At 28.6% G+C, this 20,655-nt stretch overlaps 1 protein-coding gene across 2 annotated transcripts in view; it reads left to right on the forward strand.

Annotated features, from left to right (window-relative positions):
- The first annotated feature begins 1,464 nt into the window (after positions 1 to 1,464).
- LOC107438387 (Wnt oncogene analog 6) overlaps positions 1,465 to 20,655 on the forward strand; it is a 28,758-nt gene continuing 9,567 nt past the window's right edge. Inside the window, exons 1-2 of one of the 2 annotated variants that reach the window (XM_016050671.4) lie at positions 1,465 to 1,611; positions 20,389 to 20,609. In XM_016050671.4, coding sequence (XP_015906157.1) covers positions 1,610 to 1,611; positions 20,389 to 20,609 — 223 coding nt within the window. In that variant the 5' untranslated portion in view covers positions 1,465 to 1,609. The remainder of the gene's footprint in view (positions 1,612 to 20,388; positions 20,610 to 20,655) is intronic. The other variant, XM_016050670.4, reaches the window with a different exon arrangement.

Genomic DNA, 20,655 nt, shown 5'->3' on the forward strand with positions numbered 1-20,655 from the left:
GAGTATCAGAATCTAATATCGCGATATATCGCCAAGAAATATCGATGCAGTGTTTTTGTCACCTTATTAGACTAATTGACACAGTAACAGTCACGATAATATTATGTTTGAGAGTTGATTGTAATCAAGAAAGTGTAGATCGTGAAAATATCGTAATCAATAACTATAGTTATTGATAAAGGTCTCAGAATTATCATTGACAATATTTATACTCGCAAAATGTTTGCATTCAATAATAACCATTTTTATAAAAATCGGGATGTTATCGCAGTCGATGATTATACTTATCTGTAATACTCGTAATACTACAGTATTCAAAATATATCGACGTCGATAATGATCTTGATAATATCACATTAGATACACGCAATCTTATCGCACTCAATACTAATCTCAATCTATAATAATTACGATATTGTAGTATTAAATAATTATAGCTATCGATAATGCGTGAAATTTTATCGTATTCAATATATATCGTTGTCAATAATGATTATGAACTTTTTTTTTTTGGTAAAATATTGCAAATTCATATTCGAAGGCCGGGATAGCCTGGTTGGTAGGGCACTGGGCCCATGTCCAAGAGGTCGTGGGCTCAATACCCGCCAGCCGAAGACTCCCCGTGCAGTAAATGGTGACTGATGCAAGTTAGATCTGTTGAGTCACTAAGTCCTCCATGCTCCCATGACAAATCATGCCTCTGGGGGTACTGATCTAAGCGTTTCCTTGTCTTCTGGATTGGGCTCAAAATTACAAGGCCACGGAGTTGAACATTAGTAGTCGTAAACCCAAAATTGGGTTGGCTGTTCAACGACGGTTATAAAATTAAATAAAATATTCTTATTCGATATTTATGGTAAAACATAGTAATCATGATATATTGTAAAAATATTTCTTAAAATATTGTTATCACGTCGAAATAATATTAATATCACGGTATATTTAAACCTCCAATTAGTATACTACTCATTACTACTCATTAGTATACTTTTGATGATAAACTTTTCACAATTTTTTAAATGAAAAAACTGTAAACAAGAATAGTCAATAATGATCATGATATTATTGCGCACAATCAGTATAGTTATAGATAATATTCCCAATATTGTCATAATTGATAATACTCGCAATATTATCGCATTCAATTCTCAGACAATAATGATCGCAATGTAACAAAAATTAAAGTTATCAGCAATATTCACGATATATTATAGTATTTGTTATTTATTGCGAGACATTGTATTCACGATATATTGTAAAAATACTTTTTTTAAAAACATTTTTATCACATCAAAATAACATTAATATTTCATTAAATATTTCCCCACCTCTAATTAGTAAACTGCTCTAATTTTGATACTTAACTTTTCACGCTTTCCAACAAAAACCTACATACTACAATTTGCAATTTGTGGATGCTCCCTATAAACAAGTGATGCCTCTCTCTCCTCCCACCGATGTTTTGGATGAGGCAAGCGGCCGTGATCCAAAAGAAAGAGGCGAAGACGTTACTCAAAGCGGAGTCTTCCCCATGGACTGCCGGCGGATGCTATGCGTCTTGCTATGCATGATATACATGCTCCATGTCACCGGTCTTTGGTGGTAAGTAATGTGCGTATCATTTACATGTGTAACAATAATGACGCAATAATAAGGTATAATGGTGTTGCGGTTTATCTTCCGGTGCGACGTGTTTTGACGCGATGACATTCTAGCTAGTGACAATTCCTTTATCCAGAATTTAGAATTGAATTTTTAATTAAAGTTGAAATAATTTAAAATAAAAATAATTTTGATTGTTATATTTCATAAAAAATAATTTTGGAAACAAATATTTTTTAATTTTTTTACTGAGATTTTATATTTAAAGTTGAGTTTAATGTTGTTAATTAACATTAGGTTAGAATTTTCTTTTTATTTCTAATTAAACTATTAATAATGAAGAGCTGCTTTAATTAAAGTATTTATTGTTCTAAATGATTTTGTTATTTTTGTTAATAAATCTACTAGATATCGTTTTATATTAATAAATGATACAGATCATAAGGAGAAATAAAGTAATTAAAATGTTTAACTATTAAGCTTTGAATTAAGAGATTTTTTTAAAAAAAATAAACGTGAAAAATGTTATTTTTCTAGAGAATACTGTAACCACCTTATTTTTTATTATTATCTTTTCTCTAACACTTAGTATTAGTTGGAAATAAGGATCCAGATCTTTAGTAAATTTTTTATTACAGTAATTAGTTATTGAATAAAGATGATAATTATAATGTATATGTTAAATTTAAGGAATTAACGAAAAGTGTTTTAGGATAAAATAACTTCTGGACTATGAATAATTCCCAAACCAAAATTAATTTAAAAATTTCAAAAAAAAAATAAAATAAAATTTCAAATTTTTTTTTAAAAATTGTTAAAACAATTAAAAACAATGTCTTTTAAATTTTTATCATATTCATATTGTATATCATTTAAAAGTTAAGAAATCGTTTTTTAACGATGTTCTTTCCATGTGATATTTAGTATATTATTTGCGTTCTTTAATAGCATTGTATATTTTTTTCTTATTCGTATGCTTATTATGCTCTTATTTATTATATTCCTTATGTTCTCATTTAATTTTTTAGATCTTCTTAAAACTTTTTAGAATCATTATTTTCGTTAAAAAAAAGCGGTATGAAAATGCACTTATCCATCTTTCTCTTTTTACTATCTTTTTTTCCTGTCATCAATTTTCAGAAATAATGTTACACGTTTCCTTTTCTCATTTGACAAATAATGATAAATATAAATGCCTTAAGAATAATTATTGTCAGAAAATCACAATCAATTAACAACAATTACAATATCAAAAAAATTTCTATTTTAATTGTATATTGTATTTCTATCTTCATAACGAAGATCGTTGCTAGTTTCAATAACAGTCCTATTTCTTGTCTAACGATGTCTCCTTGCTAAGAACGAAAATTCTCTTTCTTATTGCGTATTTAATTTTATATTTAAGGACATTTTTGTTAAATTTTGTTTATTAAAATATATGAGTCTTAGTAAGCGAATTTTACACTTTTGAAGTCCTAGTTATCTTCAAAACAAGTTCCGTTAAAAAAAACAAAAAAAAAAACATACAATCCTTAAAATTTCAAAATTGGAAACTAGGTTTAATCTATCGCACATTCAATGAATAAAACGAAAGATAAATTTAAAAACATTAATTAGTCTCAAAATAAAATATTTAAAAACTAATAAGGAAAAATAAAAAAATAAGGAAATTACATTCCTATAATTCTACGCAAGATAATATGAGTTCCCTTTTCTGTTTGTTGGAAAGCATGAAAGGTTCGTTATTCATAAAATGGTTCAAGTTATGTCTTTTTATTTCAGATACATACCATTTGTGCTTTCGTTGCATTATTATTGCATTTAAAATAAATTTTTGATAAAAAAAATATCTTTACAACCGTCTAAAATCACTTTAATAATCACTCGAATATTTTCACGTTGAATGAGAATAAGAGGTTTGGGGCTATATAATGATAAGACACATTTTATCATTGATCATTAGAGTGATCTCGGAGGAAAACGTCATTGTTTCAATAAATTGTTTAAGATAACAATGCTTCTAAATGAACGTATCCAGAAACAATAGAGAGATTTTGCATATCGTATAACCATAATGCTACTCTTATTTTCTACCCCATTTGAAGTTTTCGCGCTTGCGCTGTTAAGCTTAAATAGTGTTGGTGTTAGAGTTATGGGAAGCCGAAATGCTATACAAAAACAATCTAATATCAACTTTACAACTGTGATTTGTCACTTTCTTGTCTCAAATCCTTTAATTTAATTTAATTTTATTACTGTCGTTGAACAGCCGATCCAACTTTGGGTTTATGACTACCGATATTCAACTCCGTAGCCTTGCAATTTTGAACCCAATCCAGAAGACAAGGGAGCTCCTGGATCAAGTATTGGGTAATTTTCCTTCGTGGAGGACTTTTTGATAGAACTTACCTGCATTTGTGTAACATGGAGAGGAAAATCATGAAAACCTCCCATGGTTAACTTGACGGCAGAGGGACCCTATAACTCATGATCCGTCTACCACTGAGGATCTTTTGCGTTAGCACCATGGTCACTGCGAGCCAAATATGGAATTTGAATCGACCAGCCATGACTTGGAATTTTCCCCTGGTCATCTCATTGAGAGGCGAGTGCTATATACCGTGAGCCAACAAGGCCCCAAATCCTTTCAGTGTAAATCGAGAGTTTTACTAAAACAATTATATTACACGCGCAAAAAAAGTTAAGTCAATTTTGCTTTGGTAAGTAACATCTTAATGTACAGGGCTGCAAAATAAATAAATAAATAAAATAAACGTACTACCTTGAATAACTTTTGATCTAATGATCGAATCCTCACGTTCTGAGAATCAATCTTACTTGTTCGATACTAGCAAACGATATTTTAAAATAAGAAATCGGACACAAAAACGTATTTTATCTGTATAAAATCCCTTTCCCCCCCGAAAAATTTGAATTTCTGACTTCTAAACTATAATGGCCAGCCGTAATCTGGGAAATATAGTCTCAATAGGTTGGTCAACATAGCGGTCTACAGTTCGGATCCCTTAATATTAATTGTTATTTTTTTGCGTATTTTGCCATATCTCGAGAAATTTTTAAGCGAATTGAAAAATTTCACCCAGTTATAAAATTTGTTTATCAAAAGATGCAAAAACAAAACAAAATAATAATGCAAAAAATAATTTTTAGTAAATATTTATTATTTTTCATTAATTTAATTATAACTTAGTCGAAAAATTTTAAATTGTAAGGTATACCATTTCCTGCATCATTTTAAAAAAAGTAATTTTACATGGCAAAATACAAAAATTGAGAGAAATCGGTCCAGCAGTTCCGGAGGAATTTAATTTTTTTGAATTTTTTTCGTAGAACATTTGGCTACACGTGAATAAAGCATTAATAAAATACAGATATGGACAAATTTTATTTGTGCTATATTTACTTTAGTCTACGTAGCACAATGTATATATAATCCTTTTAGTACATTTAGCTATTAAAATAGCGTAGAAACTACTTAGTGAATTAAATAAACCAATTTTAATTATTAAATTCTCATTTCGAAAAATTCACAAGCAAATCAGACCCCTATTATAGAACAAAAAAGCAGTATAAGCAAAATATTATGTTCCTTAGCCTATTGAAAAACTAAAATTATGAGGTATTCCTAATAAACATTTTGAATCTTTCTAATAAATTTCTGTGCGTGCACTTTTTAAACGGGCCCCAAAACTTGATTTGCAAGAAAAGTATTAAATCACCAGACACAACAAGTTTGATTGCAACTTTTATGAATCGCGAAATGTCCCGTAACATTGTAACACTCCTTACCACAATACTACTCCTAATTGCTTATTTGATCACATGGGAAGAGTTTTCTTGATTTTTCGTTCGTAAATAATGTTGATTCAGTTGAACCAGCTGAGGTAAAAGATTAGCAGTAGTTTGCATTTCAAATGACTTTGTTAGAATAATGACTCCATTGTAAATAAAAAAAAAAACGTCTGCAACACTTAATTTTGTTGCAAAACTGCAGTATATGTCTTTGTTTTCGATATAAAGAATAAAAAGGGGGAAAATATTATTTATGACCTTTATTGTAACCGGTAATTTTTTTTCTTTCTGATGAATTATTCATTTTGTCACTTACAATTAATGACTATTATTTTAATATTTTTTAACTTTATCTGTTGAACAGATATTCCAATTTCGTACAATGTGCTATCAAAATAGTTTAATTCTTAAAAAGTTTTTCACATTTTAAGAATTATTAATTGATTACGTGATAGAAAAGTTGCAGAATTGCGTATTAAAAGTAAATATACTAAAAACTGCTGATTTTTTAAAATCGTTTTCTCCAGAAAAAAATTTTTAAAAATCGTTTTTCTCCTTTTTTTAAAAAAAAAAAATCGTTTTCTGTAGAAAAAAAATGCTTTACTTTTCATTTAGAAGCATTTTTTGAAGGAATTACCAAATATTTGAATTACAAAATATTCTTTAACAATAGATTGAAAATATTCTTGTTAAATAAAATTTTGCATAAAAAAAATTTAAAACAAAATATTGTAAATTGGGTATAATATGAAAAAAACACAACTACTTCGATTTAGTAGGAACAACATATGACGCAATGCTAAACGAATGGAATTTAGTTGTTGTTCATTTAGTTATTGTTATTAGTAGTTGTTGTTATTTGTTTNAAATCGTTTTCTGTAGAAAAAAATGCTTTCTTTTTCATTTAGAAGCATTTTCTGAAGGAATTATCAAATATTTGAATTACAAAATATTCTTTAACAATAGAAAAATTTAAAGCAATTGAAAAATTTAAAGCAAAATATTGTAAATTGGCTTAACAAAAAAATATTTTCAGTTTAACGCTTTTCCATTCAGTAATAAATTGTAAAATACCTTATGTTAAACATTTTGAGTTATAAACTATATTACAGCAATAGATTGCAAATTATCTTATGCTGAAAAATTTTTGGTAACATATTATTTTCTTCTCAAGGAGTATAAAATAGTTTATCAAGAAAGAATTTGGAATATATTTTATAGCACTAGATTTTGAATTATCTTATCACGACACTATCTGACTTAAAACTAGATTGTAAATGAACTTAACATGAAGAATTTTAAGTAAGAAGCCATTTTGCAGCAATTGACTTTAAAATGTTCAACATTTCAAATCTACTTTTAACAGTATTTTGTACGAAATATTAATGAAAATTTTTCCCTCAATGTTAGAGTTGATGCTTTTTCGTTTTGATTAAAAATATCTTCAAAATTTAGATACTAATCAGCGTCCCATGTAAGAGACAAATCTAAAAATGAATTATGCATTTACTGAAACTATATTTTAGTCATAAATTTTACTTAAAGAAATTACCATTTTTAACTATTTTTAATGGAAAGACCTATTAAGTGGCAATTCATAATGTAAGCCTTTTATTTACGTTTTAGAGCTTTTTCAGCAAATTGTTAAAAAAATTTCCACACTGTTTCAGCACATTAAATACCAATGTAAAAAAACATTTTCTAAAAAAATTTATTAAAACAAATCAAGTGAAAAAGATTCACTTTAAATATCTTGAAAATTTAAAAATATTTTAGCAATTTTTTAAGTAGTTTTAGTATAGTAAATATTGAAAGAAAGTTGTGAATGGTAAGGGACTTTCTACAAATTATATTTTATACTATAACTAAGTTTTATTAAAAATTTCATTGACATTATGTAAGACCATCCCCTATTAAAGTATTTTTTCTTTTCTTTCCTTATTCCATCGCATATTGTTGTCCGTACCATCATTGCAAGGTATTATAATTTGTTATTAAATGAAAAAAAATTATAAAATTAAACGAGGCAAAACAACACAATTAAACTTATAGAAAACCCCTTAGTTAGGGCATTTTTACCAAAGTTCAAAAGCTACTTAGAAAGTTATTAAGAACTTTTCACATTTTCAAGGTATTCAAATCGGACTTATTTCATAGGTTACCAAATTCAATTCAGAATTTTTTTTATTTCTTTTAATGTTTTTTGCGCATGCGCAGTAAGAAAGGGTTAATTGAAATGCTTATATCTTGCTCAATTTTTAATGAATTATTTTTAAATTTTAAAATGATGGTTTTATTATTAATCGGAAACTCGTCTAAAACTTTTGTGCAGTTATTGTATACAATAATCAAAGTAATTATTGTAAGTTATAAGTTTATTGCAATATATTTTGACATAGGTAATAATAATAATAATAAATATNTCCTTTCTGATTTTTATTTTCGTGTGATTCTATACAAAATTGTTCGGAACATCTACATGGCAAACTTATTTTCTTTTTCCCATTCTAAACTTTCTTTTAATATGTTTCTATACGAAATTTGCAGAAACATCCAAATAGCAAAGTTCTTTTCCCTTCTGATTTTTATTTTCGTGTGATTCTATACAAAATTGTTCGGAACATCTACATGGCAAACTTATTTTCTTTTTCCCATTCTAAACTTTCTTTTAATATGTTTCTATACGAAATTTGCAGAAACATCCAAATAGCAAAGTTCTTTTCCCTTCTGATTTTTATTTTCGTGTGATTCTATACAAAATTGTTCGGAACATCTACATGGCAAACTTATTTTCTTTTTCCCATTCTAAACTTTCTTTTAATATGTTTCTATACGAAATTTGCAGAAACATCCAAATAGCAAAGTTCTTTTCCCTTCTGATTTTTATTTTCGTGTGATTCTATACAAAATTGTTCGGAACATCTACATGGCAAACTTATTTTCTTTTTCCCATTCTAAACTTTCTTTTAATATGTTTCTATACGAAATTTGCAGAAACATCCAAATAGCAAAGTTCTTTTCCCTTCTGATTTTTATTTTCGTGTGATTCTATACAAAATTGTTCGGAACATCTACATGGCAAACTTATTTTCTTTTTCCCATTCTAAACTTTCTTTTAATATGTTTCTATACGAAATTTGCAGAAACATCCAAATAGCAAAGTTCTTTTCCCTTCTGATTTTTATTTTCGTGTGATTCTATACAAAATTGTTCGGAACATCTACATGGCAAACTTATTTTCTTTTTCCCATTCTAAACTTTCTTTTAATATGTTTCTATACGAAATTTGCAGAAACATCCAAATAGCAAAGTTCTTTTCCTTTCTAATTTTTATTTTCGTGTGATGCTATGCAAAATTGTTCGGAACATCTACATGGCAAACTTCTTTTCTTTTTCCCTTTCTAAACTTTCTTTTAACATGCTTCTATATGAAATTTTCAGACACATCCAAATAGCAAAGTTCTTTTCCTTTTTGATTTTTATTTTCATATGATTCTATACAAAATTGTTCAGAACATCTACATGGAAGAATTCTTCTCCTTTCCGAACTCTATTTTAAAATGCTTCTTGATGAAATTGTTAGGGACATCTACATCGCAAACTTCTTTCCCTTTCTAAAATTGCCTTAATCTTATCTATAATTCTTTTTAGAAACTTCTATATAATAAAGTTCCATTTCTTTCTAATTTTTATTTTAATGTGATTCTATACATAATTGTTGGGAATTCTACATGGAAATATTCTTTCCCTTTACGACTTTATTTTAAAGTACTTCAATTTAAAATTTTTAGAAACGTCCGTATAACGAAGTTTTTATCCTTTCAGATTCTTATTTTAATGTGCTTCGATATAAAATTATTTGGAACAATTAAATCACATCTCTTCTTTTCCTTTCTGAACTTTATTTTACTACATAAAATTTTTAGAAACATCTATTTATCAGAATTCTCTTCTTTTCTGATTTATATTTTAATGTGTTTCTCTGAAAAAATTGTTAGGAACTTCTACATGACAAAATTTTTATCTTCTTTTCTTACCTTAAATCTAATTTAACGTGTTTTTATCATCACATCCTTTTCTAAATTGTAAGTTTTGTTGTTTAATATTAAATTTATGACTAAATCTACCCTAATATTTTCTATAGAAGTTTTTTAATAATAATTTACATAAATTTGTAAGATGTTCCAGCCTTTGAAACATACAAACAGAATGCACCTATAGTACATACGTTATATAAGTGCTAGCGCCAAGCTCAAAATCTATATAAGCTCAAAATCTAAAAGTTTAAAATGGTACCGATAATCAGAATTTCATAAAAACGTTTATTTGAATATTTCTGTTCACTATTTATCTAGATTAACTCTTACTTTTCATTAAACTTATTACATTTAGATAAACTTTTTTAAATGTAATAATACGGTGTAGTTGGATTTTAAGTACTGCTTGGGTTAAACATTTTGCTTAACATCGTCAATAATATCATAAAATAAAGCTTCATAATTTGTGTTTCATTCTTTGCACTTTCTCCTTTACTCTAAATCTGAACTATACAATTTTTTTAATCATTATTAAATCTAACCTTTTATAAAACACCAAAGCGATAGTTAAGAAATTTTTTTGTTTTTTAAATTTTTTTTAAAAGAAAAATACATAAATTGTATTATGAACAGTAGATTTTTCACAATTTTCTGCACTCCAATTTTTAAAAATTTCAAATCTTTCTCTAATAAAATTTTCATAAAATTTGCTAATTTCATTATTATGAATACATAATAAGAAATGAATTAAAAACGAATAAAAGCTCAAAACATTTTCAAAACCACTATATTTTACGTAAATATTACAAAATAAAATTACAAATAAACAAAACATAGCTATTTAATTTTTATTAAACTCTTTTATTAATTCATTGTACAGTATCTATAAAACTTAAAACATACACGAAATAGTTTAAGGAAAATTGTTGATTTTTAATATGCCTGTTCAATAGTATATCAAAGATTATTTTTTCTCAAAACATCGTTCATCTTTAGTAGCGTTAACCATAATGTTGAGAAATAGTTAATTCTTAACCCTCCAATCATAATAAGTAAAATTTTATTTCTGCAATACTTTTATCAAGAGTGTTGTTTGAGTAATAAGGACATCAAAATAAATAGATAATAATAAAACACCTTTAGAAGGATGTTTTCACTGTTTATATGACCCATATTTGAAAACCGCCTAATAACTTCCGACAGCTTTTAAGTTATTCTCTTCTACTTTTTTTAAAAATATAATCTCCATTTTATTTTAGAAATAAAATTCTTTTTTTCTTCTAAAATATAAAGCAATTTTTGCTGAAAAATGAGATTAATAGAAAAGAAGAAATATTTCAGCGACTAAGGAAAGGTTATATATTTTTTTTTTCCATCTGTGACCTTACTTTTTTGTTACGCTTCTGCCTAGAAAAGTTTGAAGAAATTGACAGAAGAAAGTTTGAAGAATTTTGCAAAAAACGAAAAAAATAGTTTGGTTGAGTTACATAAGGCATATTGCATTAAAATATCTTCTACAAAAGTGAGTTGGGTTGCTCATCGCCTCTATTTCCTTAAAAAAATATGAAAGGGATTGTTTAATACCAAATAAGAAATACAATAGTATGATGCGTTATAAACATTACATATTTTTATCGAAAACTCGCTAATTTTTGGACCTTTTCCCACGCTTGTAATCGTCGGTTAGCAAGAACGCATTCGCTGGTAATTTTAAATAGTCCAATTCTTGGATATTTTTTATTATTACATTTGTTCTATTCAGAAATTGTCATGCTGGAAATTTTCTCCCGGGCAAAAATTTTATGAGCTCTTTCATCTTAGAATGGCACCTTCGTAAGATTATTTTCATCGCAACTTGCTAAATATAAATTAATATATTTAATTTCTGCCTATTTTTTCCATAAAAATAAAAGATATATTGATTTGGCTGCCTACTATTATGGCATAACAGATAGCTTGTTCGAAGTTAGTTTTTAAGGAAAACCTGTATTTTAAACAAAGCAAGAAAAAAAAATTTAAACACATTTGAAGAGAAATATAACAGAATTTAAACAAATTGAATTAATTTCAACGCATTAATATTACCACTGAAAATCGAAAGCCCTTAATCTGCTCCTTATGTAGCTAATCTCAGATTAACTATTCCAGTATCCGTCACTCTCCAGTGCCCATTACCTTACGAAAAGCCGAGCTCCTATGTCTAGTTAGTTAAATATTAATTTTTGTTTTACGTTTTTGAAAAATTCTAGTTGTAAATGATTAAAAAACCGTATAGTTTTGTATTCATGGTTTTATAACCATTCTCTTTGTAAATGGTTTTAAAATCATAAAGGAAAAAAATGTTCTTTACCTTAAACTTTGCGGTTAATCGGATGGACGGACTGCTGCTAGTTATTTTACCATAAATTTAGAATGAAAATTTTTACAGTGTACGGAACTAATCTTAGATTAACTAGGGTTACTAATTAAATCCGTTAAAGTGCGGAATCAATTGTTTTCCGCAATTCATGTAGCTAATGTACGCATTAACGGTTTCCGAATCATTAAACTTCACTTGTTCGTTTCTCTCATTCTAATCTGTTGATTGTTTAATGGTTGAATGACTTGATTCTTTTGATATTAAAAATAAATAGACGGCATTAGGTTAATTTGCTTAGCTATAATAATATTTTAAACCTTCTGATTTCTTGTATTATAAAATTTTTAGATTAATGAATGATTGATTTAATCAGATAATATGTTGATTGTTTGGTTGTGGGGACTCTATTGCTTAGATAGTGAAAAATAAAGAACATTAATTTAAGCATTGCTGTTATTCCAGAAAAAATATTATTTTTCCTATAACGAGTGCCTAGTAGTGTGCCGAATATCTAGATAGTTTGAAGATTACTTAAAAAATTTGAGAAATGAGACAAGTTTTTTGGCACTTTAACGTAAAAGGTTTAGAAATGAGACAAGTTTTTTGGCACTTTAACGTGAAAGGTTGAGAGATGAGACAAGTTCTTTGGCACTTTAACGTACATGTTAATTTCTACGTAGGGTAGATAACGCCGGGAAACAAAGATTTTGTTGCATTCATATAAATGCCTGATCTTGCTTAATTCGGGTGTTTGGATTTTAAATGAGTTTTGCTCCTAAAACTAAAATTTTTTTCAAAATGACATTTTAGTCTATTTTTTTTTGCAAGTTTAAAAACATTATACATAACAGGGGGTCACGCAAAAGAGAGTTAAAGCCCTCAATCGGGATTAAAATTGCATGAGACCCATGCCCTGGAATGAAGCCGTGCTTTCTTATGTGTGGTTTTCTTATTATGACCTGTTCAAAAGCACAGGAAGAAATAGTTCATGAACGGGAAGCGCCCTTAGCACAGTGTGAGGACATTTCAAGACTTACTTTTTTATGCAGTTTTAATCCTGATGATGTGCCCTAACTTTCTTAGAAGTTTGTTGCAACATTTATGCGACTCTTTGTTATATACAACGCTTTTAAATTTGTGCATTTCAACAATAAATGCAGAGTTACCAACTTGGTCCTGATAATGGTAAATACTTTCAAGTGGTAGTCTTATATATATTTATNCAATTCATGGGGTCTTTTATTCCCCGCTACTTCTAAATAATTCAGAGGCTCACGTAATTCGCCCCTTTGTTACTGTTAAGCTAGGTTGAGTTACTTAAGAAATTGGAAAAATTAACTGAAAATCTGTTAATTTTAGTTTGCAATTCTCCACCGTTTTTAAAAATATATTGTATAATTGATTGATTGAATTGAAGACGCAATATTTTAATTAATTGTTTGTTTTAAGACATATCCTTAGGAACATTAGCTACTAATTTCTAGAAAAAATTGTCAGTTCAGCTCCATATGTTTCATGTAATTACACTTTCTAGAACAAATAGTAGTTCTAGATGCAGATTCTAGAAGTAAATCTAGATGTAGTTCTCTACCGTTTTTAGAAATACACTGTCGAATTGATTTAAAAGAATGAAGACTCAATAATTTAACTAATTTTTTGTTCTCACACACATATCCTTAGAAAAATTAGCTACTAATTTCTAGAAAAAATAGTCAGTTCAGTTCCATATGCTTCATGCAATTACACTTTCTACAACAAATAGTAGTTTTAGATGTAGATTCTAGATGTAAATCTAGATGAAGTTCTCTACTGTTTTAAAAAATATATTGTCAAATTGATTGAAAGGAATGAAGATCCACTATTTTAGTTAATTTTTTTTTCTAATACATATCCTTAGAAACATTAGCTACTAATTTCTAGAAAAAATTGTCAGTTCAGTTCCATATGTTTCATGTAATTACACTTTCTAGAACAAATAATTCTATTATCCAACCTTCCGTGCCGAGAGATCTTTTGAGAAAAATCGTAAAATGCACCTGCTTAAGAGAAGAGCATAAACTGAAGCAGACGGTAAAACGATTTCGTACTTGCTACAGACCATTTATAAGCTTTTAAAAGGTTACTCTCACAGTTCACTTTGCGAACCTTTGTTTATAATATAAAAATTTTATGGCTCATTTTCGGTATAGGTGGGAAAGTTCGATTCCAGCATGTTTTTGTTCTGTTCTATGAATGAGCAATAAAACATAAAGAACCTCAGTAAGTAGTTATTGACCTAAAATGGTGTCTTCGCGTGTTCTGAGCCTGTTCGTAATTGACTAGGTATAATACTTGATTCGGAAGAATAATTTATGGGTGTAATAACTATGCAATTCTTAACACAATTCGGGAAAGAAACGCAGTTTTTATAATTTAATTGGTTGCGTTGAATTTGATTAGTGATTCCCAAAAATAGTTTTCTTTCCACTCAAGGAAGGATTAAGAAAACTTTAATCTGGTATTTAGAAATCTATTTTTATCTTTTGTTAAACATTTATATTCAGCTTGAGTGTATCCATATTATTAGGGGAAATTTTTATGCAGCATATGCATGTAAATTAAAAAGTGTTCGTGATTGATTAGCTATAATACTTGAATTTTTGCATATAATAACGACTTAATTCTTAGCACAATTCGAGAAAGAAATGCAGTTTTTATAATTTATTTGGTTGCGCTGAATTTTATTGGTGATTACAAAAATAGTTTTTCCCCCCTCAAGGAAAGATTAAGAAAACTTCAATTTGGTATTTAGAAATCTATTTTTATCCTTTGTCAAACATTTATATTTAGCTTGAATATGCTAATATCAGAGGAAATTTTTATGAAGTATAATCATGTAAATTATAAAGAAAAATGTTGTTATGAGCAGTATCCCCAAACCTCTAGAAATACTTTTGGTAGAAATAAAACTAGAAATTTAAAAAAGAAATATTAATAGATTAATAGAGATACAAATACCAAATACGGCAGTATTACATCAAATTTAACGAACTCAACAAAAAAGAAATTTATCTGGGAAGCTATTATTTTTTTATTATTGCCGTTGAGCAGCCGACCCAATCAATTTTGGGTTTACAACTACCAATGTTCAACTCCATAGGCTTGTAATTCTGCTCCCAATCCAACTTCTAGGCAAGGGAACTTCTAAATTAAATATCGGGAGAAACTAGCCTTCGTGGAGAACTTTTTGATGGAACTAACTGAGAGAAATCGTGAAAACATCCCACTGTTAGCCAATCAGCAAGGGGATTCTAACCCATGAGGTTATTTTACGTCAGCAACTGTGGCCGGGGCGAGCCGGGCACGTAATTAGCATCAACCAGCCATTGCTGAGATTCGAACGGTTGGAAAGCGAACGTTTTAGGGCACTACGGTATAATTTAGACTTAGTTTTTTGAGGTCCAAGTCCATCCGTGATCCGCAAGAGTTTTTTGAGACCAAGCCTATCTGAGCCCGAGATTTAATTATGTTAGATGTTGGAGAGTCTTCTAAAAATCTGTAAGGCCGAAATGTGCGAAAATATACGACTCAATGTTTGGGATTGCTTATTTTGGGATTATAATATTTAATATTTCTAATTTGAAAAAAAATATTAAGCGTTCCCGTAACAGCCCATTATTGGCCCAAAAAGTTATGTTGGTTTAGGCTCCACAATACCGCGACCAACGGCATGATGCTTTATAAACTGACTGCCTTTACTGGCCAAGGATTAAGCAGCAACGGTGGATTAAACATCAATACTTCACAATGAGAGCTCAGTGCCTCAAGAAGACGCTATACCACAAGAGAAAATTTTGATCACAAATTCTGTTTTATCTCTATAACTAATTCAAAATTCTAGTTTAGAAAAAGTAAGTTCATACAAACCTAGAGTATGCCATAAAGTTTCAATTGCTGATAAAAAATTTCAGAATGCAAGCAAATTATCTGAAGAGAACTTCTCCATTCTGGAATCTTAAGTTATCCTCACATAATTTGTTTTCATTTTGATATTTTGAAAATTTCTTTTCAGCAATTGAAACTTCGTGAATTACTCTTAGGTTTGCCTGAACTCACTTTATCAATACTTTAAATTTTAAATCACTAATAGAGATGAAAAAGAATTTGCAATGAAAATCTTAACTCTTAAGACTCGTATCTAGATTGCCTCTGCTTAACAATTAACATTTTTTAATCTATGTAATTGGATCAAATATATAATTAAATATCTGCTTTTTAAAAGATCTCTTTTTAAATCTTTATCTTTTTAAAGTTGTATCTTTTTAAATCTCTATTTTTAATCTAAGAATAATTGAAAGAAAGTTTTTATCATCAGCCTGAAATTTTCCCCCCTGCCTAACGAGTCCAAGTAAGGCTATGGTTAAAATTGTCCGTCTTGATGCCTTTTTAAAATTGACAATCTGCCTCCCTTATTTCTTATAATAGGAGATTTTCTCTCTTATTATAATAATAATAATTATTGTTATTATAATAATTATAATAATTATAATAATTAAAATCATAATAATTATAATTATAACAATAGTAAATAAATAACAGCAAATTACAAACCCTCTCCCTCGTTTGGAGCTTGCGTAATTTTTTGAATGACTGACTACTTATGTTTTCTCGAATAAACAGTGGCGGGCAGTGCATGTTCGAGCAAATTTTCTTTAATAGATTCTCCCAAAAAAGTGTAATATTGTAACTAATGGGGGAGGGGGGAACAAATGAACCATATACTATGTTTATAAAAATCTAAACCCATATTTTAAATTCACTTTTATTTAAATAATTGAGGAAATTATACTCTATGGTGAAAATTTCATTATAGTCTTAATTTTCCTTAAAAAAATATTTAAATTTTAATGACATAAAACATCATCATTAAATTTGATTGCAAATTATATTTTACTCATCGTAAAATATTTTCTTAAGTTAAATATCTACCGAGTAAAAAATTAATACAATAAAAATAGAAATAGATTTCTAGTTTTAGTGTCTTAGTCTCCGGTTGGCTGTAACCTTGGTTGGATGCTTGGAACCATTGCCTCCTTTTCTGCATGCCACTGGTAACAAATTAAGTATAATCGTAATTTCAATAACTTTAATGGTAATAACCATTTTTATTGCCTTTATTTTACGTACAGAGTTTCGATCAATTAAAACTCCAATTTAGTAAACAAAAAAAATCTACCTGTTTCATTTTATTTAGGAATAAGGGGAAATACCCGACGTTATTTGTGATAAGAAATCACACGCGCCGTGACACAAACATAATTCGCTCGAAGGCCTTTCACAAAATAAAAAAACAAAAAACTTTAATTGAGACAATAGACGGACGAGGCTTTTACTATGTGTGGGCGTTTTTGTAAGCGGAAGCGATGCTGTCGATGTTACTAAATATTGTTTTCGATCATTCTAGACGCAGGAAATTGAATCATTCCGCCAAAAGATTTACACCCGCGTCGCCAAGTGAAAGCATTAAAAAATTTAGATAGTTTGGATTATAATTAATGTTAATTAAATAAAACTCCACATCGGACAATGAATTTGTTAAAATATAATTCTCGTCTTTTACTTAATTTAGATTTAGTATTTGTTTCAGTGGGACCTCTATTTAACGAAGTCGCTAAAACCCGATAATAAGTTCGTTATATGGAAAACTCGTTAAATAGAAAATCACCTTTTGAAATACTTAAACTAAACAAAACAGGTTTCAAAATCATAAGCACTAAACATAATTAAAATAGCAATTTATACTCTTTTATCATGTAAATTAGTATTTACTATTTATTTTATAAATCTTAACCATAAAAGAAATCTGCATGGGAAGCAAGAATAGAGCAAAACATTATCTAGTGTTACCCTATCACTCTCCACACATTTTCAACTAAAAAAAAGCTAAATTTATGTTTAAAATTATAGCTGCATTTATTAAAAAACTAATTTCAAACATACATTACCACATGCGTTCTTAAGTTTAATTGTTACTGATAAAATCCCTTAATTTTGTCTAAGTTTTTAGTTTGAAATGCAAACAAAAAGGGAAAGGGGTTTTACTGGTTTCTCTAAAAGTTATGTGGGTTCGAAAATCAATTCAAGATGTCATTCCCCCTATAAAATGCGTTAACAAGTTTAAAATGTTTTGAAATATTTTGGGAAATAGGGAAAGTGGATCTCAAAGAAAAGTTCGTTAAATAGAAAATTAACTTCGCTATATGGAAGTTATTTTAAGAAGAAATTTCCAAAATGTTTTTGGTTCCTCGAAAAAAATCGCAAAATAGAGAAATTTGCAAAATGGAAGTTCGTTAAATAAAAGTCCGACTGTGTATATTTTTTTGTAACCTTGATATATGTTTGTTTTGTATGCCTGGCAACTTCGATGCATAATTAGTTTGTTTTTGTTCTACATGGCTTCTTGTCATGTAGTGCTAAATAAAAATCTCAACACTTATGTTAAGATTTCTTATTTAAGTCTTTGTGTTAAGTAAGATATATAGAGTGAAAGAAAGAATCGAAATCTTCGCGAACTAATATAGAATGTGTCACTTATGTCAATTGATACTTATGGGACTTGTCTTATTCTAAATAGAATGGAAAGAGCAGCTTCCAAAGTAAGAAAAATAATACCACGCTTCAGCAACCAATCAGGATTGAGATATCCATATTACGTCACTTGCAGGTATCTCACTGTTGTTCCACTTACAACTTCTTCACTTCATCTTGGATAAATAGAAATTAATTAAAACATTTCTCATTCCTCAACTGAAATAGGTTTGAGATTATAAATTTCATATTAATGTGATTGATCTCGGCACAATAAGAAGTTAAATTTAAATAAAATCTTTTTTTCTTCATTTAGATAATCAGTGCAATTAGTATATAGTAGCATAACTAATTTTATAGAATGGAATAAAGTGGTAGCAAGAGCGATTAACTGTATTTTATCAAACACAAGCAGGCTACAAAAAATGATTTTCTCTCAGTCGTTCTCCAATTTTTGAAGTATTAGGTTCATAAAAGCTATAACTTTCGAATGTTAAGTCAGATCAATGGCTACACTGCGTTACTATGCTATTATGTCCTGATACCTGCAAGTGACGTAGAGTGGGTATCTCGATCCTGATTGGTTGTTGAAACGTGGCATTTGCTTACGTTAGCAACTGTTCTTCCCATTCTATTTCGAGTGAGCCAAGCCCTTCAAGTATCAATTCCCTTAAATGACACAGTCTATATTCTTAAACAAAGATTTTTTCCCAAAGATTTCAATTCTTTCACTATATATTTCTTACTTAACACAAAGATAGGCACGAAGCCATGGGGAACTTAAACATACTAATTATGCATCGAAGTTGCCACGTACACAAAACAAAAATATATCATGGTTACTGCAAAATACATAAACAAATAATAAATTTAAGTTAAGTAAGAGACAAGGACGAGAAAAAATTATATTTCAACAAATTTGATGCATGATACTGCACTGTATTTAATTAAATTATCGTTAATTAACATTCCAACTTATATAGAGAAACTTAGCTTAACTTTAATACGCCATTTTGCTGATAAAGATTAGTTCTCGCTGACGTCATAGATCACATGTGAAGGTACGGAAGGTCTTCTTCTTCTTGAAGCGCAATTCCAATTGAACGGTGTTATAAACTAAAATCTCGAAGCAAAACAACAAACAAAATGAGAGAAAGTAACTGGAGTACTCGGAGCTTTGAGACCAAAAGAATAATTTAGTAAAAATGGTATAATAAAACGGTACCGATTTCTAGTTCTTTTCCACATTTTTACAACTTTTTATTCATTATTTTTTTCCTTCATGCCTTTAAAATAATCTCTCGTTGTATTTCTTTTACCAAAATATCTTTATTTTATACTTTAGTTTATTTTACACTTTCGTTTATTTTATACTTTCGTTTATTTAATACTTTCGTTTATTTAATTCGTCGCCAACTTTATCTAACCATCAAATTAACTAGTTTGATATCAGCATTTTAAAACACCTCACTTGGACGAATACGGTTAGGCCTTTCAAATTTAATTACTTAAGTAAATTCGCATAGTTTAAATGTTTTTATTTCATTTATTACTATATCATCACAAGAAGTATAGGAGAAATTAAAAAAAAACTGATTAAACTCACACACACTAATTTGTTTTTCTCCACGATCATGTGATAAAACAGTACAAATATTATGCCACTTTCAAAAGTACTGAAAATATAAGAAATAATGGTTTTACAATGAGAAAAATTAAGAAAAAGAAACATCTATAGTCGTCTGGCTCTCTTTTCTAAGCTTGTTTAACAAAAAGGTTACAAAAGTAAGTAAAATTTATTCAATGGAAAGTCGAAAAAAATAAAGAAAGTAAAAGAAAACTAGTATCTAACCATAATTTTGCTCCACCCTTTACCATTTACCTAACCTTACCATTTTTTTTCTCGACCAAGAAGTATTTACATAACCTTTCTCTTTGGGTGTAATGATAAATAGTTGGTATTTATTGAGAAAAGACAATATTTACACTGTTATTTTTTCGTTCTTGTAGGGCAATGGGTCGCCATCTTGTGCTAGATCCGGGCCGCATATGCCGGAAAACGCGTCGTATGAGAGGGAAGCAAGCACAGATATGTAAAAAAGAACCAGAAGTTGTGACAGCTATCACTGAAGGATCGAAAATTGGAGTACAAGAATGTCAATATCAGTTTCGATTTAGAAAATGGAATTGCACCACAGCTAAAAGATCCTTGAAGAAAGTACTTTTAAGAGGTACAAAAAATAACCTTTTAATATTTTAATGTATGCTTTTTTTTAA

This window comes from Parasteatoda tepidariorum, chromosome 7 (genome assembly GCF_043381705.1).
Source record: "Parasteatoda tepidariorum isolate YZ-2023 chromosome 7, CAS_Ptep_4.0, whole genome shotgun sequence".
Taxonomy (NCBI): domain Eukaryota; kingdom Metazoa; phylum Arthropoda; class Arachnida; order Araneae; family Theridiidae; genus Parasteatoda; species Parasteatoda tepidariorum.